This window comes from Telopea speciosissima, chromosome 8 (genome assembly GCF_018873765.1).
Source record: "Telopea speciosissima isolate NSW1024214 ecotype Mountain lineage chromosome 8, Tspe_v1, whole genome shotgun sequence".
Lineage (NCBI taxonomy): Eukaryota > Viridiplantae > Streptophyta > Magnoliopsida > Proteales > Proteaceae > Telopea > Telopea speciosissima.
In genome coordinates this window covers 13,213,338-13,237,326 of record NC_057923.1, presented here as the reverse complement: position 1 = coordinate 13,237,326, position 23,989 = coordinate 13,213,338, and the positions used below count along the sequence as shown (strand labels likewise).

Sequence of the window (23,989 nt, the reverse complement as noted above, 5' to 3'; positions counted from 1 at the left end):
TGCCTTCACCCAGCCCTCACAATTACAAACTTCATCCTGCTCACGCATCATGTTTCTAGATAATACATACAAAACGTGCACACAGTTGTCGCAACTCATGAGTGAAGTAGCAGTGAAAAAAAACAGAAATGTGAGTTTCTTGCAATACCATAACTTAAATAAACCAGGAAGTTACCCCAAAAAAATTTAATAAACCAGGGAGTAACACTTGATAGCGATGGCCAGGTTATCCCGAAGATGAGAAGTTAGGTGGACTATGCTTTAAGGGTGTATTGCACCCATGACTAGAGTCTAGAGAAGCTTGCATCATAGATTTCACAAAAGCTTGACTTGGGTAGGAATGGAAAATGCAATACATGAGCTATGTCACCACAGTTGCTGCATTTTTGGTATTCTAACAGTTTGCTGAGATTCCATATAAACTCTCATTAGTAATGCATTTTTACCCACAGAGCTTCGATTTGACACTGATATCACAAGGTAGAGCAGAGAATGAAATACCAGGATTAAACTGATAATGTTTCCTCGCTATACTGCAGCATCAAGATCCCTGGCAAGAGATTCTGGATTCAACTTCCCATTATTCGGAATCCAAAATGTAAGAACAGTAGACGCGGCAACAAACATGGCCCTACGGGGTGCCCACTTCAAGCAAGTTGCTACACCAATGTGGCTATTCCAGCATGCAACCTAAAAAGTAAATCAATTAGTGTTTGTAATCAGATCTTCAATGGACCCATCTCCAACACCACAACTACATGCCAACACCATCATCATCACAAACACCCAGTTATAGAAAGAAACACTAGTGTACGAATCTGTTCTGGATAAAGGTTATGCCAAATAGTGACAAAAAGCCCTCTTGGCAAGATGCTCAAAACATATTTTCTTTTTTGATAATAATAATAATATTTTTTGAGGTGGCATCACAAGGAAAACCCCAACCCACAACCCCCCCCCCAAAAAAAAAAAAAAAAACTGCCGCATGTGAGGCCAGACTGGATCCCAAGTCTCCGCTATCACAGCTGGAGCCACTACCACCAGGCCAAGGTAAAATTTTCTTTTTGACCATTGATGACCAAATTTGCTATGTGCCAATGTGCCATATGATGGATGCGAATGATTCAAAGTACTTTTTTTTAAGAAATTTTATAACTATAAAATTTTTCTTCTATTTCCTGGAGATCTTGAAAACCTTGAATAATATGATTCAGTGACCAAGTAAATAAGTACGAACCCCCCCCCCCCCACCTTTTCCACAATTTGGGATACATCCATTTCACAAAGAGAGTATATATGGGAGGGCTAGTGTGGCCGCTAAAACACTGTTAGATACATACACAAATATACAAGAGAATTTCAAGCTTTAAAATTAAGTTTTCATTTCCAGTTATTTCAAAATTTCAGAAATCTCAGAAAACCAATTTCATTTGTCCGCAACGAAAAAGTTATCTAACATTTAATTTAAATTTGAAAGAAATTTCAAAACTACTACATTGTACGTCATATTTCAACCAGGGCAGTAGTCAGTGCTATGACTAAGACTTAAACTGACCCCTGACACTCTGAATGTGGTTACTACAAAAAGACACCATACAATATCCTGGGTATTGCATCATCATTAAAGTATACCTCATTTCTCATGTTGATACTCCATGCATGCAAGGTTCCATCTCCTGAGCCTGCAAAAGAAAATAAGGACATCAGTCTCAGTTTCTGAACAAAGAAAAGAGAAGTCTTAAGATGCAACTTTGTTTACAAAAGATTTGACCAGCCTTTCTAGTGAAATTACTTAACCATCAACATGAAAAACTAGCTAAACTATAGTAAAATTAGCTCATCAATGATGCAGTATTGAAGACATATCACAGGAGGACCAAGGAAGGCCAGCCTAGTGTGGCCTAGCTCTTGTTTACTGTTTAGTTCTTTTTATTTAATGTTTTACGTTATTTTTGGTTCAGTCCCGTTGAACCGATGATCCAATTTAAGTTGAATTGTTATTTCTTTTATTTTATTGTTTTAAGTCCTTTTTTATTTGGCTGCACATCCTTTTAGGCTGGTAGACTTTAAAGAGGAATTCTCTTTTGTAATTGGAGTCAGCTAGGCGTTTTCCTAAACCAACTCCAACTCACCTTTATGGCTTTAATAAAAGGAAGTGTGGGGGTCAATCTTAGCCCACAATTTGTTTTATTAAAACTAAAATCTGTTGTTGCTCCTCTCTTCCTGTGTGAACAACTTCCTTGTGTCTGATCATGGTGTGGTTGGTGTTTGATCCATTCAAAAACCCTGCAGTGGGAAGCCCAGGTGAATTGCTATCACTCTAACTCTCTCCAAGGTACTGTTGATACTGATACTTCTACAATCTGTCTATATCTGGTCTCTGAAACTCTTCAACCGAATCACCATTAGACTTGCTGTTTTAGAGGTGAGACCCATCCTTGATCTAAGTTCTGGTTTCAGTAATCATCAATCGATTCTGTCTTCTATCAATTGCTGTTTTCAATTCCTTGACCTATTGACTACTTACAACAATCCTATCAATACTAGGATTTGTTTGATTTGATTGATCTGTGAAGTTGATTCCGAATCTGATTACAGAATTCTCAAATTAAAATCTTGCTCTTCAACATTCTGTTCTTAGGTTTAAAATCTGTTGAAGTGTTGTGCCACTGGAAGCTCTATCTTATTGGTAAAGAGTTCATCCTTTACACTGATCATGGGGTGCTCAAACACCTTCACTCTCAGAAGTCAACTAGCAACCAGCATGCCAAGTCGGTGGCTCACCTACAAGAGTTCATATTTGCATTGAAATACAAGGCTGGAAATGAGAATATTGTTGCTGATGCACTGAGTCGCAAAGGATTGACACTTAAGTCTTAACACCTTTCCAGCACATGCAGTTAGCATTGATCAAATACGGAGGGAGTATGCATCTAACAACTATTTCGCCCAGGTTTATCAGGAGTTGCAGCAGGGCGGACAGCAGCCTAAATTGATGCAGATTCATCACCGAAATGGGCTTATTTCTTTAGAAATAAGTCTAGGGTTGGGTTATATGTATGTTGGGCCTCTGATCCCATGGATTTTCTATGTAATAGGCCACTTTTATGGGCCTAAAATATGGGTAATTAGGTTGCATACGGGATTAGCTGTTTTAATTCCTTAGTTTTGATTTTTATGTAATTAGTGGTCATGTGATCACTTAAGTAATCATGTGACTTGTTTAAGTGGTCATGTGATGTACGTTGGGTTGGATTAGGATTCTATAAGTCCAGTCAGGTTTTGAGTCTATTTCTTTTAGTATTTTAGTTTCCTAGTCAATTTAAGTTATCTAATAAGTTAAGGATTGGGTTAGGCCTTTCCTTTTTAGAGTAGAAGTCTATTTTTGAGTCTTTTATATTAGGTTGTAAGGGGGCAAAGCCTTGAACACGAATTTGATTAATGAAAAAAGTTTTTGCTTGTTGGCTGCCATTGTTGCTGCTCCTGTGCTCCTTGTGAGTGTGCATCCTTGTGGTTCTATCAAGGAAGAAAGGGATTGGTGGAATCCGATCGACTCCATGCGCCGTGACGGCCGGGAGGATCCCAATTCGAAGGTGGTTCTATCCTTCACTTTAGTCCAAGCTGCTGCTAGTGGATTTCTGCTGCAACTTGTTCATTAATTTCTTCTTCTAATCCTCTACTCCCATCCCTAATTGATCCCCCTTTATTTCTGCTTGAATTCCATTCAACTCTAGATCTTGTTGCTCAGCCATATTTGTCCATCAAAACCCTAATCCCCTCATCGTTCATTAATTTCCCCAAAACCCATAGTCGATCCTGACTTACTGCCCAGTTTTACAGAATTTTCAAAACACTTAAAACTCTATAATACCTTCATTATTAGAGTCCTATAAACCTGCCTAGCCATACCCCCTAAGCCCCCCTTCCATTATCCTAACCTAGGCCCTAGATTTGACCTAAAACTGCAATTCTGTCCTACTGAAACTGCAGAACCAACAGCCCCTTAATTCCTTGTTATTGGTCCTGCTTTAATTGGCTTCTAGTAGGGCTTTACCCTATCTAGAACTACATTATTTGGTATCAGAGCCATGGATCAGCAAGGTAATCAAGTAGTAAATCCATCAGCAGATCCTATGGCTGCTATGTTGGAATTGCTCCAAAATTTTGCTGCTGAACAAAGGGCTGCAACTGAAGCCATCCTGGATAGGTTGCAACGATTGGGAGAACAAAGAGTCACCCCTGCCAGAGATCACAGGGATAGACTCAGAGGTCACGGAGAAGACACAAACAGGTAGAGAGAATACATATTTTCATTGCCAAAGGAAATTGAAAATAAATCTGAAGTGGCAGTGAATTGTGATGAAAAGAAAGAGACCACTCCTATAGCTTCAAAGATGGAAAATCAAAATGTAGAAGATCCTACTGAAGTGATCTATGTCGAAGAAACCTATGTAGATAAGGCTGATACAGTAGAAGATGAAGAGGTGGAGATGGTGTCTACGAAGGTTATTAACACTGAAGACTCTATGGATAGAGCATTCACGGGTGATTCAAAGATCGAACTCATAGAGTTTGTTATGCCACCATGGTTCTTTGAAGAGAAAGCTCCACGCCTTGAAGACTTCATCCCTAATGTTCCTGCATCACCAGAATTTTGTTTGGGAATGGTTGAAGCTGCTACTCATATGTTGTTTCCCCCTCATCACTGCAAAATTTGAGGATGAATTTTTTCCAAGTTGGGGAGAATTTATGCAGATTCATCACCGAAATAGGCTTATTTCTTTAGAAAGAAATAATAAGTCTAGGGTTGGGTTATATGTATGTTGGGCCTTTAATCCCATGGGTTTTCTATGTAATAGGCCACTTTTATGGGCCTAAATATGGGTAATTAGGTTGCATACGGGATTAGCTGTTTTAATTCCTTAGTTTTGATTTTTATGTAATTAGTGATCATATGACTTGTTTAAGTGGTCATGTGACAACTTAAGTGGTCATGTGACAACTTAAGTGGTCATGTGATGTAAGTTGGGCTGGATTAGGATTCTATAAGTCCAGTCAGGTTTTGAGTCTATTTCTTTTAGTATTTTAGTTTCCTAGTCAGTTTAAGTTACCTAATAGGTTAAGGATTGGGTTAGGCATTTCCTTTTTAGAGTAGAAGTCTACTTTTGAGTCTTTAATATAAGGTTGTAAGGGGGCAAAGCCTTGAACACGAATTTGATTAATGAAAAAAGCTTTTGCTTGTTGGCTGCCATTGTTGCTGCTCCTGTGCATCCTTGTAGTTCTATCAAGGTGGAAAGGGATTTGTGGAATCCGATCGACTCCTTGCACCGTGTCGGCCGGGAGGATCCCAATTCGAAGGTGGTTCTATCCTTCACTTCTGTCCAAGCTGCTGCTAGTGGATTTCTGCTGCAATTTGTTCATTAATTTCTTCTTCTAATCCTCTACTCCCTACCCCAATTGATCCCCCTTTATTTTTGCTTGAATTTCATTATACTCTAGATCTTGTTGCTCAGCCATATCTGTCCATCAAAACCCTAATCCCCTCATCCTTCATTAATTTTCCCAAAACCCATAGTCGATCCTAACTTACTGCCCAGTTCTACAGAATTTTCAAAACACTTAAAACTCTATAATACCTACATTATTAGAATCCTATAAACCTGCCTAGCCATACCCCCTAAGCCCCCCTTCCATTATCCTAACCTAGGCCCTAGATTTGACCTAAAACTGCAATTCTGTCCTACTGAAACTGCAGAACCAACAGCCCCTTAATTCCTTGTTATTGGTCCTGGTTTAATTGGCTTCTAGTAGGGCTTTACCCTATCTAGAACTACATTATAAATACTCCACTCATGATGGGTATTTGTTCTTAGGAACTCAACTATGTATTCCAAACCCATCCCAACGCCATCACATTAGTCGAGAGCTACATGAGGGAGGTTTGGGAGGATATTTTGGAAAGGACAAGACTCTCATTCAGGTCACAGATCGTTATTATTGGCCGTATCAAAGGACGTCGATCATATGATCAAAAGATGTCTTGTATGCCAACTTGCTAAAGGAAATAAGCAAAATATAGGTTTATACTCACCTTTACCTGTTCCTCACGCACCCTAGTTGGACATAACTATGGATTTCATGCTCAAGCTACCTCCTACTCGTCAGAGAGATGATTCTATTATGGTGGTAATTGATCGTTTCTCGAAGATGGCCTATTTTTTGCCATGTCACAAGACTTTTGACGCTTCTCACATTGCAAAGTTATTCCTTAAAGAAGTAGTGCGACTACATGGGCTACCAGAAACATTGTCTCTGATCGTGACGTCAAGCTCATGAGCTACTTTTGGAAGACATTGTGGCTAAAAACTAACACCAAACTACAATTTTCAACCACATTTCATCCACAAACTAACGGACAGATAGAAGTAGTAAACAGAAGCTTTGGAAACTTGTTGAGGTGTTTCGTTCTAGATTATGAGAAGACATGGCCATCCATCCTCGACACTGTGAATTTGCATATAATAATTCCATGAACAGGACAACAGGACGTACTCCATTTGAAATACTTCTTAGAATTCAGCATCAACGACGTATTTATCTTGCTCCACTTCCGCCCCAAGCTCGAATCAGCCTTGAGGCTAATGAGTTCTTGTGCTATGTCATTAAAGTGCATGCAAATGGTCGATGACGGATGATGTGTATTAAGGCTACAACTGATCATCACTAACGATATGTGGAGTTTAAACAGGGAGACATGGTGATGGTTCATGTTAATCCCGAGAGGTTTCAATCTGGTGCAAATACTAAACTCCACCCGAGAAAGATGGGTCCCTACGAGGTGCTGAAATAAGTGGGACCAAATGCTTATGTGCTCGAGTTGCCTGATACAACAACAACAACACAGCTTTATCCCAACTTAATGGGGTCGGCTACATGGATCCTACTAGAGACCAAAAAAAATTAATATAGAAGTAAAGGGAAGGAGCACACAACAACGACACAAACTCTAGGGCATCGACCCTTCCTAGTTATGTACTGCTTCTTAACTGCCCAACATCCAAGCCTCGAAATTAGAGTTTATTACAGCAACAACATCACAAAATCAAAGTCCAACTAAACGGGGTCAGCTACATGGATCTTTGCTCTCTACTCAGCTCTATTTGAAGTCATACCAAGAACAAGGCCTAAGCTAAGCATGTCTTTCTTCACCAGTTCTCCTATGGTAATCTTAGGCCTGCCCTTGGCTCTTTTGGTTCCCTCATCTGAACCAGGTCACTCCTCCGGACTGGGGCATTCAGAGGCTTCCGTTGAACATGGGCATGCCACCTCAAAGGACTCTCTCTAAGTTTATCATGGATTGGAGCTACTCCCAACCGAGCTCTAATATGGTTATTCCTTGCTTCATCCTTCCTCATAGCCCATCATTCCGCCCCCATACATAATAGTTGGTCTAATGAGAGCCCTATAAAATTTTCCTTTTTCAAAGGGATACGCCGATCGCACAGAACTCAAATGCACTTCTCCACTTCATCCACCCTATTTTAATCCTCTGGGCAACATCATCTTCTATGATGTACTCCTTATTTATCATTGATCCCAGATATCTAAAGTAATCACTTTGTGGGATCTCCCTTTCATCAATACTCACCACCTCATTATCCGTCCCAGAGTTGCTAAAGTTGCACACCATATATTCGGTCTTAGTTCTACTTATCTTCAGACCTTTTGATTCCAATGTTGATCTCCATAGTTCCACTTGGGCATTGATCCCTGCTTTTGTTTCATCTACCAAAACAATATCATCTACAAAGATCATACAGCCTCTGGTTAGGTCTTCCATGATAAGCGCAAACAAACTGATAATATGACCATAAAGCAATATTTGAGGCTGCCCCTATTACAGCCGCCTATTGATGAAGAAATTGAAGAGGTCTTGGATGACACTAATGTAGTCCTAGAATAGGAGATAATCCTACTAGGAGCCAGATAAAAGCAAGGTCTGGACAAGCCTGCTGTTTGGGGCTGATTAGGGGCTGTTTTAGGGCAAAATTAGGGTTTAGGATGGGAATTTGGGAATGGGGTTTATAGGGTTTTAATCTGCAGGTTTAGAGGGTCATTATGATATAAAAATATCTGGATTTGGGTAGGTTTCAAAATTCTGCAGATTTAGGGTTAGGGTTCCGGGTTTTTAAAATTAGGAAAATAGCCAAAACTGAGGTTTCCAGTAGGATTCAGGGGCAGGGCTTAAGGTCGAGTGTTAGAGGGACTAGGGGTAAGGTTCGGCTCCAGCAGGGAGATTTTCTGATGGCTGAATATGTCCCAGCAGAAAATTAGGGTTTTTTAGGGTTTAAAGGATAAGAGGGATTTTAGGGTTTGGCTGGACAGAATGGGCAGCAAGTCTGGTCGAGTGGGGGAGATGGTATGGGAAGGCTGTGCTCTGATTTTGGTGTAAAACAGAGGTAGGATGATGGCTGGATAATGCCTAGATGATCTAGGGTTTTGGAAATTCAAATAGAAAAACAAGAGGGATCGAATGGGGGAGGGAAGGAAACTAAAAACAGAAATTTAAATCTCAACTTACTATAGGATTCCACCGGCAGCAAGTTAAGGGATGAAGGATGAAATCACCTTCGAAGAGAGACCCTCCCAGCCGTCACGGCGTAAGGAGTCGCAGGATTCCACCCACCCTTCCACCTTGATAACCCACAAGGATGCACACACTCTTGAAGAGCAAGGAGCAGCAGCAAGACAGCCACGAATTCTGTATTTTAATTTCAAATCTCAATGTGGGGGAGCCTCCCACGGTTGCTTTATTTATAATTAAAGGCCAAAGGCCAAATCCTAATACAATCTAATCTCCTCTTCACTTAAAATCTTGGAAGAGATCTAATTACAATCAAATTACTAATTTAAAACAGTAAAATATCCTAACTACCCCTACTAACTTAAAATAAGAGAATCTAACTTAAAAACAACTATTTAAAGTAGATCCCATGTTAGCCAATAGGATATATGGACCTATTGACCACTAGGAACACTTCACTTAAATTGGACCAATTGAACCAATTGGATGCAACCAATTCTAAACCGGTTCAATCTAAAAATAGGAAAATAAACTAAGTATTGGGCTAATCCCGTATGCAACCTATATGCCCCTAGTTTAGGCTCATTAAAGTGGCCTAATACATAAAAACCCTTGGAAACAAAGGCCCAACATGTATATAACCCAACTCTAGGCCTATTTCTAAAGAAATAAGCCCTATTTGGTGATCATTCTGCATCAGACACTTACAAGAAGACTTGTAGTGGAACTGGATCACACTTTTCTCATCAAATGGAAAGGCCGTCCACGACAAGATAGCACTTGGATCCATGCAGATGATTTCAAACGTCCCAATCTGGATTTATATGAGCGTTATATGTCATTCACCCATTCGTCGGAGTCGAATGTTTCCATGCCAAGGAGAGCTGATGCAAAATTCATACCGCAGGAGGACCAAGGAAGGCCAGCCTAGCATGGCCTAGCTCTTGCTTATTGTTTAGTTCTTTTAATTTAATATTTTAAGTTGTTTTTGGTTCAATCCGGTTGAACCAATGGTCCAATTTCAGTTGAGTTGCTATTTCTTTTCTTTTATTATTCCAAGTCTTTTTTATTTAGGTCCACATCCTTTTAAAGTCAATTTAGGCTACTAGACTTTAAAAAGTAATTCTCTTTTGTAATGGGAGTCGGCTAGGGGTTTTCCTAAACCAACTCCAACTCTATCTTTATGGCTTTAATAAAAGAAGCGTGGGGGTCATTCTTAGCCCACGATTTATTAAAAAAAAAAAACTCAAAGCTGTTGCAGCTGCTCTCTTCCTGTGTGAAGAACTTCCTTGTGTCTGAACAAGGTGTGGCTGGTGTTTGATCCATCCAAACACCTTGGGGTGGGTAGCACGGATGAATTGCTCTCTAACTCTCTCTCTCTCTCTCTCTCTCTAAGGTACTGTTTATACCGATACTTCTGCAATCTGTACATCTCCGGTCTCTGTAACTCTTCAATCGAATCACCATTAAACTTGCTGTTTTAGGGTGAGATCCATGATCTAAGTTCTGAATTCAGTAATCATCAATCGATTCTGTCTTCTATCAATTGCTGTCTTCGATTACTTGATCTATTGGCCACTACAACAATCCTATTCATACTAGGATTTGTTTGGTTTGATAGATCTGTGAAGCTGAATTCAAATCTGATTACAGAATTCTCTAATTGAATTTTTGCTCCATCATATTTTGTTCTCATATTTAAAATCTGTTAACTGATTGACTGAATCCTAATTCAAGTAGGATTGTTCATAGGCTGTCAATTGCTGAATCCGATATCTGTTTTTCTGTTGGTCTGATAATTCTGATATTAACAGTACAACTTCAATTTTATCATTCCTCAGAACCCTAATTTTGACAGTTCTGCCCCTATCCTAGTCTAACTAGGACATAGTTATCCAGGCATCCAGGATCCTTGGTCGCTTCTGATCCATTGGATCCTGCTGAAACTTACAGCAAGGTTTTCATTCAGTAATAGGAGATGTCGACCAGAATATCAGGTCCATCTGATTGCTGGATTTTGTTCTATGCTAATTCGTTCAAAAACTACTTGAGTATCTCTCAGTTTTCGATCCTGTTTTGGTACTGTTTTATTCTTTTAAATCAGGTATTACATTAATCAATCAAAGGGGAATTATTAAAACAGTAGAAGCAAGTAACTAATAGCCTTGACACCCTTTAAGGTGTCAAATAAATTGTAACCTTTTTTTTTACTTCTTAGTATAACACACTTCTACTTTCAGCAAGGGAAAAATACAGTCATTTCACATGAACATTCGAAACACGTGCAAGACAATGAAAGATCTTTAGAATGACATAATGATAGGTACATTTCCGATTATATTGAAATTTAAAAACCCTTTTTTACCTGACTTAGAGAAATTTTGGGAATAAGCCAATGGGCAATCAAAAGAAGGTTATATGTTCTAAATGCACCTATAGAGGTGTCGTTCGGAGAGTCCCATTATGTAATTAGCATACAATGAATGCACCATGCCTTTTAAAAGGTAATAGGTAGTTAGGTACTAAACTACTAACTACATGAAGTCTAGTCCAGCAGTTCTCCAGATCCAGTCTGGGCCTGTGAAAAGCCTAAACTTCTAGACATGAGACCAGTCCACCAGGATATCTGATGGGTTTTTAGAAGCCTATAGAATTAGGTTTCAGAGACTCAGAGTAAACCAGAATCCCAGTGATATAACCAGAATTGAAGAGAACCTGATAATAGTAGACAAAGAACTCAGATGGATGTAATCTTCTGATATGAAGTTAATAACATAACCAGAAACAACTCCTCAAAGGATGATTTGAATCCAACAGCCAGATTAGAAGTTATGGTACTTTCCTACTATAGTAAACCCTAATATCAATTGAGTTAAGAACAGTTACCGTATAACTGAAACAGATCAGATTTCAAAGGGCTGATACCAATGATTAAACAAAAACAGATCTGTTGGAATCTCACAGCAACTAATAGGAAATCACAACAGGAGTTAATGGATCAAATAAACACAGAAGGAACCAATGGGAAGCGTTCCAGAATTATAGAACTCAACTCAACTGACTTCTGATCTGAAAACTAAAACCGTGGGCAGACTTAGAATGACCTGTGGTTGATGAATCTGAGATCAAGACTGAAATCTCCGATGTATTGACCCCAAAACAGAAGACTTTTAATATATTGGGGTACCACAATGGACCTCGGCACAACGGTAAGGTTGCTCCATTGCGACCTAATGGTTGTGGGTTCAAGTCGGGAAACAGCCTCTCCGCAAAGCGGGGGTAAGGCTGTGTACATTATGACCCTCCCCAGACGCCCTTTACCAAAATAAATCAAGAACAGTACTTAATTGGGTATTGATGGAGAAAGAAGAAAAAAGTTATGACAAAGCATCCTACCTAGCCTCAACTGGAATCCCACTAGCCACTAGTGGCTTCCCACCAACATAACACTGCATCTCACAGCAAAACTGAATCTCGCAAAATAAAGAAAAGGCTCAAGCCAAAATCATATTAATCTCGTGTACAAGGCTGGAGCCCCTTACAAACTTATATAGAAGACTTGAAAACATACTCAAATGCTAAAAAGAAAGGCCTAAACCAATTCTTAACTAATAAGGTAACATAAACTGAGTAGAAAACTAAATAATGAAGGAAACCAACTCAAAACAGAACTGGGCTTATAAAATCCTAATCCAGCCTAAATAAAAACATAATAACAATTAAAATATGAGGGTATTTTTGGGAAAAATATGTGATATGATGTTGTTTTAAACTACATCGCCATCTCATCTTCTACCTACGAACAAAGACGCATTCACCCAACCATCAGAGAGTTCCTTAGCATGCAGCTGAGAAAACTCACCCAATCAAGCTCAATTGACTCCAAATTGAGGCATATATTGGTAACCCAAAGGGCTACTGGAATCAACCGATCAACACTCAAAATAATCAACCCAAAAATAGGTTTTAATTGCTGAAATTGAGAAGGGCAGAAGTTGCAGAACCAGGTTTGCAGTTCTGACTAAATCTCGCAAGTCGCAAACAGGTGGTATCTCAGTCTCAGATTTGGAAGCCTGGGTCACCTAAGGGTGTGTGAACACCCCACAGAATATCAAGATGGGAGGTCAAGAGAGGAAGGAGATCAACTCCACACCTAGGGGCTGCCAGTATCACCCAAAACAGGGTAGGTAACAGTAACAGTAAATAGAATGAGGAGACGGACTAAGAAAAAAGGGAAGAATCAGAGAAAGGGAGAGAAGCTCGTAACTGGAGGGAAAAGAAGAGAACAAAAGGAAGAAGAAGAGATCGCAATTGACCAACTAGGTCGCACACAACTCCACAACCAGGAGGCATACCCAACTCAAACTTTTATTCCGTATTCAACTACTCCAATCATTGGGTAACATATCTACTTATAAAAACCAAAAAACCAAAGATTCCTAATTACTTCCTAAAACATAAACTAACAAAATAGAAACTCAATAAAACTCAAACTGGAAATTTCCCTACATGTTTAATAGCTATCCCAAAATTAAAATGTTACATAATATCTTTCCCAAATAAAATAAATTCTATATATCCTACTAGACCAAAACTAAATTTGGACCCGGTTTCCAACAGATTTGCGCCGGTCCAAGGAAGTGCTCCTGCATCAATACCCATATCTTCAAATCAGACCATTAGATCAACATAAGATTTTACAGACTTATGCTCCTTGACAAATAGACCATTCAATAATTGCATGCATATCTAAGTTGTCCTTATACCTACGATCCTGTCGCAAGCTGATCTCCCACTGGAAGGAATAGACCACTCCATATTGGTTTGAGATTAGCACTGCAAATGGGCAAGGGGATTGAATAGGAAAGTGGCTTACTTTACCTCAATCCCTTCTCCAAAAGGAAGAGGCCATTTGGAGGATTATATACCAAATCCCTCAAGTACACACAGACTTAATAATTTTCTGAAAAGCAAAGCAACTAATATACTCTCAAAGGATCTATGTCGAATAATACTAGATAATATAACAAATCAATTACAAAAAAAAATAATCATAAAAAAAAGATTACGCTATCCTTCGGTAAAATTGTTGCCGATATCTTTATGAGCCTAGAAGCATGAAATCTTATGAATACTTATAAAGATCAAAACCAATCCCGTTAACCCCACTATTATTATGTTGAAGATAATAGGGTGTGATCGATATACAGCTTCATTATTAATCATAAACTGTAATGGTACCATTCCATTTCATTTAATTTAATATTTCCAGCCAAAATAAAAGTTGGAATCTGAACTTATCAAAACAGAAAGAGAAGTCAATTAGTCAGGGAGACAAAATGCAATATGTAGCAAATCTAAATCAGGTCAAATGAACAAACAGTGTTTTTTCTTATAAATAAATTCCATAAAACACAACAAGAAAAAGGATGATGAATATGAGTACTTGCAATTTTATTTCGCCGGGGAACAGGGTCAATGAATACAAGAGAGTAATATCTATGTATGCAGCAGGTTTTTCATTTCGTTTCATGGAGTAGACGGAGAAAGATTTGGATGAAGAAATTTACTTGAAACCACATATTGCCCATCTGGGGTAAAAGTTGCCTCTATGCCTGTATTTGAAGATGGTTCCAAGCTGAAGCCACATCGCTGCATAGAGGACAATAATAATTTAACATAGATTAATATATATGTCTAACACCCCCACCCCCAGAAGCATAAAATATTCAAATTGAAATAATATTGATTCAAATATGCCAAAGCAGCGGGCAAGCTTGCTCCTGTATCATCATTATGAATCAAGGTGAACTGACCTTCTCCCCTGCATATGCATCAAGAACATAGATATTGCTATTTGTTGTTGTCAAAAGCATAGATTTTCCATCATTGCTAAATTTAATATCTGAGACCTCAGCCGTATCTCCTCCAACAAAAAAGGTGTCAAATGGACCCTACATTTTGAAGAGAATAATTCAGTCTCCAAATTAATGGTGCCAATCTCAGATAACTAATCTTTTTCTTTTGGGGGGGGGCAGGGGTAAGGACCTTATCATAAGAACGTGAATCGAACAGTTTAATAGCACCCCCTTCCATTGCTACCGCAAAAACAAGACCCTGTTGATCGTATGCAACTGTAGGCCTACCTCGCAAATGAAGGAGTCCCTGAAAACTAACAGTGAGCACAAATCACGACTGTGTAATTGCATTATAAAATTGCCAGACAAAAGGTCATACTCCTTTCCTTCTTCCACCTTTAATTTGTTGTGTCCCAAGTTAGGTACTTCCAGAAAGTGTGATGCAACATGGGTAGGGAATAAAATATAGCAGATAGAGAAAAGTTGACTTGATGGGTTTTCAAATTTAGAACCCAAGGTAGACAATTTCACACTTAAGCATAAGTTTAAAAAGTAAAAACTGAACTGGACCAACCAGCCATACTAGATTTAACTGGAAGATCCAGGTTCCTCATTTGGATTCCCCTTTTTTATGAAAAATCCACAATAAAACCAGAAAAAAAGGGAACTGGCACATTTCAAGTTTTTCATACGTCCAGCTTTCAAACCTATGCTTTCAAGTATTGAAGTATGAAATGGCATGCTCTGTCATACACTCATACCTAGGAATCATATACCCATATCATGATCTCCTGAAGGTTGACCTTATTGAAATGATACAGTCCATCCAATTTGTTGACTTCTTGTATGGACAGTTCATTACAGTTCTCTGACAGTTTGACAGTAGTTATCAATCAATTGGAGACTTTTGTCACAACGACCATCTCCAAGGTTGTAACCATCAAATGTTGGGTCCCATTCAGGATGTGCATGTACTAATATATTGTTGCAAACTTGCAACAAGGGAATTTATTTCATAAGTGATAAACAAGTAAGATTTTCTCCTTTGCTTTACTGCAGAGCTTCTTATATCGAAATTAAATACCAACCTGGCAAGCATTTACACGAAGATCCCATATTCTGACACTGTGATCAAGTGAACCAGACATGAAGCTGTCATTAATTGGAGACATGCAGAGTGAAACAACTCTACATCAAAGACAGAAGAACCAATATTAGAAAGAACACAGTAGAGTTGATTATAGAATCCTCCAATACAGCAAGACAATTGGGAAAAAAAAAAAAAGATTTAGGAGAGAGGGAGGAACTCCTTTACAGTGTCCATAGTACGTGGTTTTCTAGCTAGCATGCATTAGGCACAGACAAGTATTTATGAGCCAGGAGGATTTCAAAAAGACTAAGTGTTTTGAACTCAGAGACAAATAAATCATTAGAAACTTCAAGTCATGGACCCAAAGAAACCTGACATGCTTAGATGTCCAAGAAGCCAATTCCTTCCACAGTGGAATACATATTTGAAAAGTATTCACATATATAATTTTCTGTAATTCAAAGATAATAGCGCCGGGGGGGGGGGGGGAAGTAGAAATCAAGAAGCAAATGTCACTGCATGCCTTCTACATAATGGCCTTCCAAAAGATGTCTTAGTTCCATTGTTTCAGGTGATTTTCTAGGTTTTCCTCACCCCCCCCCCCTCTTTTTTCCTTCTCAGTTCTTTCAACCAACAAAGCCAAATTGTACTTCACCACCAGTGTCCTTTTAGATGAGGCATCATCATTCTTTTATATTTAGAACATAAGGCCAAGTCTCCGCTCATGCTACTAACTGAATAACAGAAGAGTTACAGAATAGAATCAGAACCTCTCTTTGTGCCCTTTGAAGTAGCGAAGGCATCGATTGTCATACATGGAAAGATATCGCAGGGGTTCTGGCAAATGAAGAAAGAAAAGAAAGAGTTGCCTTCATTTATCTGGGAACATTGTTAGAAACACATCTCAACCACCAAATTTAAATTGAGAAGCTCACCATCGTTGGAATCTGTCTTGTATCTCGAAGAGCATATAACAGAGCTTGGATGGTGTGTAAAGCATATACGATCAGCACCATGCTTCTTATGATATGTGGTCTTCAACAAACTGAAGTTATACAACATCAGCAATAAAATAAATAGCTTAATTAATTCAAGAAAATAAATAGTGACTAGTTACACGATTTCAAGGTCTAACTCTATATATCTATGAATTTATTTTCCATGTGAAACTTGAAATGGAATCACCGTAGATTTATTCAAATGCTCTACTAGAATTACAATCAAAACAAATGACAGAAACAATATATTGAGAGACAGGTGTTTCAGAAGTTGAATTACAACCATCAATAAGGCAAAAGAAATGTGAATATGGAGCAATAATTCTATTCCATGCCAGATGCCACCACCCAATCCAAATTTAATTAAACTAAAAAATAAAGAATAACTCAAGGCTGCATCTTGTTGTCAACAAAATGATGACGTGATAAGTCGTAACCTTCTTTTGACTTCTATTCCCAAAAGTTATTTAATGCAGGGGTACAAAAGAGTTTCCAAAACAATTTGAAAGTGAATTTTCATTATTAAAAGCTGCACATTTTTCGAGTAGGCATGTGAAATGACATAATTTACCCTAAAAAAAAAGGGCATGTTATACTAAAAGGGCATAAGAGTAAGGTTACGACTTTTTTTCACCAACCTTGGTTACAACAAGTTTTTCCCATAATTAAAGGCTCCATTGCAGTTAAGATACCAAGAAAAATAAATAAGTTTGATATGGGCAGTGGGTCAACAAGGTAGACCTTGTAGTTCAACCGAATACAGAACTCTTGAAAGAGGTATCATCAGTCATGCCCAAGTGAGCAATCAATCAGGATCAACAATATACCAAGTGATGATGTATCAGCAATGTCATACTTAAGCATTGTTTTCTTCTTGGTCACAATCATATCATAACATGCATAAGTGTATTGCCTATTAGTTGAATCAACAATACCATAATTAAGCACTAATTTTGTGTAACTTACACCTTTTCATGATGACTGATGCTTCACATATCATTATATATGGCATTCAATGGCATCACCATACACAATAGTTCAATATTCAAAAACTCTGACCAGTTTCTACTTCTGAGATGAATACTCACGTTGCATTTGCAATGTCATAAAGCCGCACTGAGTCATCGTCACTAGCAGTAACCAGTAGATCCTTGGTACGATGAAAATCAACTGAATTGATTTTTCCACCCTAAGAATCACAATGCCAAACCAAAAGCTTCAAACACTACAACAAAAATTAACCTGTTTGTAAATTGAGGTGGAGGGCTGGGTAGAACGTCTGCTTTTTATTTTTTTTTAGAAAGGGGCAGTCCATTGTAGATCTGTAGGGTAGAAATACAATCTAACCAAGTTTTACACTTTAGAAGCCAAAGCCAGCCTCTTGAACCTCAAAAGATCACTGAGTTTTCACATAATAAAATCAGGAATATCTTGATATTGTTATAACCCGAAATTTGAGGTAGTTAATTCTGTTTCTGTATTCAATGCTCTTCCATATGGAAATAAACACCCCCACAAAGAGGAGGGGGGGGGGGGAGAGAGAGGGCTTCAAAAGGTTGGACGGTTATGAAGGCTTACTAGTAAATTTTCAAGTTCTCTCTTCCCCGCCCCCTTCTAAGCAACTTCTGTATTTATAATAAAGCATCCAAATAATAGTAAGCGTCGTCTATTAGAACATGGAGGGAATGGCAATTAAACAAACAAAACTCACAAAGTCTGCAAAAACGGCTCCAATCGACATACTGCGTACAGTCTCATCATCGAGTTCTGTGAGAGACATCGCCATCAATGATTTCTGGAAAATTTGTCAAGAGAAAACGAATTTAACAATGTATTGGAGAACCAAACAACAGTATCTAGTCGCGATTAAGGAATAGAAATTTGAAAAAAAAAATTTGAAACGGAGACACGCCATTAAACTCTGAGAAGAAACAAATTTTAGGGTTTAAGGGTTTAGGATTCGTAAGTTTTTAATCAAATTGATTAACCAAGTGGGATGCTCACTGAGCAGTTGCGGCGATGAGATCAGATGTGTGTTCGTCAGAGAAAGTAATAGGCTGAACGCTCGTAAGGCTGTAGTCAAGTATTTAGGGGTGAGTTACGGGCTTCTGATTCTGACGATGGAGTATAGAAGCGTTTGCGACCCGCGCAAAACAAAACAATTTGACATGGGCGTACTTACTATCTGTCTCATAATAAGGGGTTTTATGTTTTTCTTTTGGGAAATATAATTACGTATGCACCCTTAGAGTTTTAAAATTATGTCCGTACCCCTGAACGCTAACTCTGTTAGTTTTATTTTAAAAAGACAATTTTACCCTTTCTTATTTGTTATTAGGGAACTTTATGTTTACCATCTGTGGTTTCAAACAATTACGTCTACAATCCCTGAATTTTTTTTAAAATTCACCCCAACAAAATGTATTTTTATATATTTACCCTTATTTGTTTGAAACACCATTGTCTCAAAAAAGGAAAGTCGTCACCCACACATCTTCTGCAAAATCAAACGTATCACTTCCGCCGGAGCAGCAGGTGAGCTCAAAATGGAAGGTCATCTGCTTGCAAACCCTTGTCGCTCCAAATAATAGGGAATGCAATAGTAACAAGGGTGGATGGAGTGAGTTTATTAATAACAAATAAGAAAGGGCAAAATTATCTTTCCAAATTAAAATTAACAAAGTTAGCATTCAAGGGTATATGTATAAATTTTTAAATTCCAAAGATAGTAGACGTAATTGTTTGAAAACACAAGGATAGTAAACATAAATTTCTCTAATATAATATCACCTTCATTAAGGATATTATGGATATTTAGTTAAGATATTTGGATGATGACATCATCACTTAATTGTCTAACGGTATAAGTACGTTTGTAAGAATCTTTAAAAATAAAAGGAAGATTTATAAAATAAATGAAATTTCAGGGGTGGTAAACATAATTTTTTGAAACATAGGGGTGATCGACATAAATTTTCCTTTTTTTTTTATTACTTGTGCACCACATGTACTAGGACCCGATTGCTTGATACATCCAACTTTTCAAACAATTATTTGAAGCCCCATAAAACTTGACGGTGCTAATCTACTATTAGTGGTTGAATAAAAATATCCATTTTGCCCTTATTATCTATTCAATTCAAACTTATAAAGTTAAAATTACCAACTTTCCCTTTAATCATCCTCGTCTTCTTCTTCCTCTTCTTCTTCCTATTCTTCTTCCTACTGCAACGACTCCTCCAGCTGCAACCCATCCATGTGAATCATGATTTTCCCTGATATCCCCGCCACCGTGGCCCTACACTAATTAGAACTGCATTAGCCCGTACTCTCACAGGTCAGGAAAAAGATCAAATATCCCATTTTATAGGGCATTGAGAACTCTTAATCTTGCATTGAAAGGGTAAATAGAGCCTCTGGTCCAACTTTCAATTAAACTTAAAACTGAGTAGTTTTAGTATCATCAAATTTAAAGGTATAAATTTGGTTCAAGTATCGGATGTCACATCTACTTGGCTACTTTGGTATTTCCACCTGCAATCATAAATAGTGGACATGAATCTGGTTTAAACCAGCTCGTCGAATACCCAAGGTTTCAGCACATTACTGTGGACTGTAAGACACTAAGACTTGCTTTACCCCAGCTCAGAAGGCATGTTTGAAAGCATGGATGCATTCAAAGGTAAATGGGACTTCAACCATGGTTTTAAAATTCTTAATCAAATTAGCTGGGTTGGGAGTTGGGGCACTGTTGATTTCTATTGTGGGGGATGGCTGCAAGTTAGGGTGGCGGATAGTGGTGGGGGGCAGTAGTGCTTACGGTGGAGGGTTCTAGGTTAGGGTTTCAAATAGGAGAGAAGGGTTTCAACGAGGGTTTGTGGGAAGGGTTGGGGGATTTTTAATGGCCAGCAGTAGGATCGCAAGGGTTGAGGGTTCCATTCAAAGCTTGCTTCGTCTTCTCCGACAACCACAAATCGCCATAGCAGTAGCAATGGAGTGGAGGGTGGATGGCTTTTTCAATGATGAAAACGAAGATAACTACTATGGCCAAAGGGTAAATGGGTCACTTCATTACCCTTAAAAGGTATTTTAGGCATATATGAATTTTTTAACCCATGGCATCATCACTAAACGGTGACTTTTTAACAGACAATGGCTACTTGTATGAAATCATAAAATGCATTGGGTGTTCAAGTAAGTTTTTGAAAAGTAGGGAGTATCAAGTAATCAGGTCATAGTACATGGGGTGTACAAGTAATTTCCCCCCTCCCCTCACTTTTTTTTTTATTTTTATGGGAGACAATTCCTTACACTGCCAGAATTCATTTTTGTAACATATCATCCCCTCACATAACAATGATATATGAGAGGGTGTGTAATTTTATTTTTGAGCTAACGTTGTACAAAACCTTTTCCCTTCTTTATTTTTTGATTTTGGGATAAAGTTCACTACACTGGGCACACAGGATGCCGCCCACACATATGGGGCTGGGCGAAATGATCGGCCCGCCCCTAGATGGCCCAAACCACCCCATGTCCCACCCCATGTGTTTGGGCGCAACCTATGCCCATAAGCATTCCCGGATAGAGAACGTGCGCCTTTTTCTTTTTTTTTAATTGGAAAAAGAACTATGTCCGGGAGTGTGGCCTATGCCAACACTTCCACGAGTCTATCTCTCTCTTCTTCATATGAAAAGACACCTCAGCCCCCTTATTTTGAGGAGGAGAGAGAAAGACACATGCGAGTGTTGGTGTAGGCCACCCTCTTGGTCAGAAAACTACTTCCCTTTTTTTTTATAATTTTTTTGGGTATAAGGGATTTTCTGATTAACATAGTAACAACCCACAAAAGGTGCAAATAATTTGGAATTTTATTTTGGAAAAAAGAATCTTGAAAAATGTGGACCCACCCATCAGAGCAATACAAAATGATTGTCTTGCCCTCCATAAAAGGCGGAAATCCCACCCCTGTTGATATTTTTGTGCATGCTCCATTGGCCCTATGCTGGTGCAAGGGTCACACTGCCTTTCAATGATCATCTCCTTCTTTTTTCATTTAAATATGATACATCTTTTTTTCTAATAAGGTTAATAATGTCATTCACATGTATAGTCGAAGATGTGCATGGCAATGACAATTATTTTATGATAAGAAATAAGGGGTGTTAATGGGTTGGGCTTGCCCTAAACACTAACCCAACCCTAGGGACCTTAATCTAAATCCAAGCCCAGTCCAGTCTTGATTGAGCCTGAATGGACCAGGTCGACCCTTAATATAGGTTTGATAGCAGCCTACAAACCCTAATTATAAATTAGTAATCCAATTTAGAGTAAATGCGATTCGATTCTAATTGAACGATATCATTCTTGAAACTAAACTGAATCGAAATGAAAAAAAAAAAGGGTTTTTAACAATTACCATCCCAAAATCTTTACTATCTACTATTACCCCCCCCCCAAAAAAAACTTTCAAACAACTGTTACCCCCCTCTGATGAATACTAATCACTAATTGACCCCCACCATTACATTTCCGTAACGGTGGGGGTTAGTCGTGACAGTGAGCCGTTGTCACGAAATTTCTAGGACCAAAATACCCTTTTGGGGTGGTAATTGAAAAAAAAAAAAAAAAAAAAAAAAAAAAAACCATCACCGTCCTCCTCCTCCTCCTCCTCCTCCTCCTCCTCCTTCTTCTTCTTCCTCCTCTGCAACCCCAAAATGTGGCTGCCATCAAACCAAAATCAAAAACCTTGGATGGAATGAAACCACGCCGCGAAGTCTCTTCTTTCTCTCTCTCTCTCTAGTGAGGGGGATATGAGTAGAATAAATCTCCTTTCCTTCAGCTGGGTTCTTCCAAAGCAAGCTTAAGAGTCTGATTTTACAGTGATTCCTTGTATATTCTCTGGTGGAATTCATCCCAGTTTTCCCTTCTTGGTTATTGTGTCGCCTGAAACACTCATTAATAATCTGAGAGACATCAAAATTAAGAAATAGCAGCAAAATTGAAGCACCCACCATGTTAATGGATCCAACTATTATTAGCATGAAAAAGGAGAAAAGAGAGAGGAGCAGAATCCCATAATATATGCTAGCTCGCTCATCTCTGTCCCTTTCAATGTCTTTGGATGCACCCATTAATGGAGACCTGAAAGCATTATCCACTACCCAACATCATTTAGAATAAGTTCCCTTTCATGTCTCATCTTCCCCCCTTAATTATTTCACACCATATCGCCATTACAAGAATATCTGTTGCTCCAAAAGTCCAAATCCATCGATCATCCATTTTTTTACTTTGAATGACAAAAGCTTCCTTCACCCTTCCTTCACTCCCCGAATCCCAAAATCTTTCATCGAATAATCTTATATTTTTAATTACGTATTTTTTCTAACTTTCACATTTAAAAGTGAAAGATTCAATTGCGCACATCGGTGGGGTTTCTGATTCAAGTTGAATAGATTATTATCCTTCCTAAAAATGGGGAAATGATTCATGAAAAAAGTAAAATTGAAATCAAAAAGCAAAAATTGATAATAAACAAACAAAATACGAAAACCCTTTCCTTTTCTTTTACGATATTAACACTGTACAAGTGTACATCCATCCATGGCGTCACGAAGAAATCATAAAGTAAAGAAAGGGATACAGGGGGAAATAAATAAAAAGAGGGTTTGCTCATTGGTGGGAGGATTTTAAATGTTCTTCTTCTCAGGCAGCAGTTAGAACAATGGTAATTTAGGATTTTTATGTTCATAACAAATTTAGGGTTTACGATTCGAAATTTTTTCAGGAGAAGCTTGCGGGATCAGATGTTTACTGATGATCCTTTTATAGGTGGAGAGACTTCGCGGCGTGGTTTCATTCCATCCAAGGTTTTTGATTTTGGTTTGATGGCAGCCACATTTTGGGGTTGCAGAAGAAGGAGAAGAAGGAGGAGGAGAAGGACGGTGATGATTTTTTATTTTTTATTTTTTTTTCAATTACCACCCCAAAAGGGTATTTTGGTCATAAAAAATTTGTGACAATGGCACACTGTCACGACTAACCCCCACCGTTATGAAAATGTAACAGTGGGGGTCAGTTAGTGATTAGTATTCATCAGAGGGGGTAACAGTTGTTTGAAAGTTTTTGAGGGGATAATAGTAGATAGTAAAGATTTTGGGATGGTAATTGTAAAAAACCCAAAAAAAAAAAAAACAACTTTGTTTTAAAACCAAAACTAAATTGAGTATTGTTCAATTTGGTTCGCACCCGGTTTAAACCGCCGGTTTTGGGTTCAAATCGACATCCTTCATTCCCCATGAGAATAACCGGTTAACTTAAGCGCTAAGTCGAGGATGTATCCAGCGAAGTGTTAGTGGGACCGGGGGCCACTGGGCCAGGGGTGCGCTGTACGCCAAAATGTATGAGAAATTGTAAATAGCAGACGATTCTACTAACGCCTGAGACCACCTTCTCA

The 23,989-nt window shown here is 38.4% G+C and overlaps 1 protein-coding gene across 3 annotated transcripts; it reads right to left on the bottom strand.

The window, feature by feature from the left end:
• Positions 1 to 226: 226 nt before the first annotated feature.
• Positions 227 to 18,559, bottom strand: LOC122672881 (protein ANTHESIS POMOTING FACTOR 1). Of its 3 annotated transcripts, none has more exons than XM_043870385.1 (11): positions 18,464 to 18,559; positions 18,242 to 18,325; positions 17,619 to 17,719; positions 16,468 to 16,577; positions 16,303 to 16,369; positions 15,531 to 15,630; positions 14,633 to 14,749; positions 14,401 to 14,538; positions 14,155 to 14,236; positions 1,633 to 1,682; positions 227 to 690 (listed from the first exon to the last, which is right to left on the bottom strand). In XM_043870385.1, exons 2-11 carry the CDS (start codon positions 18,314 to 18,316, stop codon positions 529 to 531), a joined length of 1,002 nt encoding a protein of 333 aa, XP_043726320.1. In that variant the 5' UTR covers positions 18,317 to 18,325; positions 18,464 to 18,559; the 3' UTR covers positions 227 to 528. The 3 variants fall into 3 exon arrangements, with proteins under 3 accessions (XP_043726320.1, XP_043726322.1, XP_043726321.1); XM_043870387.1 differs by lacking the exon at positions 18,464 to 18,559 and adding an exon at positions 18,451 to 18,456; XM_043870386.1 differs by lacking the exon at positions 18,464 to 18,559 and adding an exon at positions 18,426 to 18,444.
• Between the last annotated feature and the right edge of the window lie 5,430 nt (positions 18,560 to 23,989).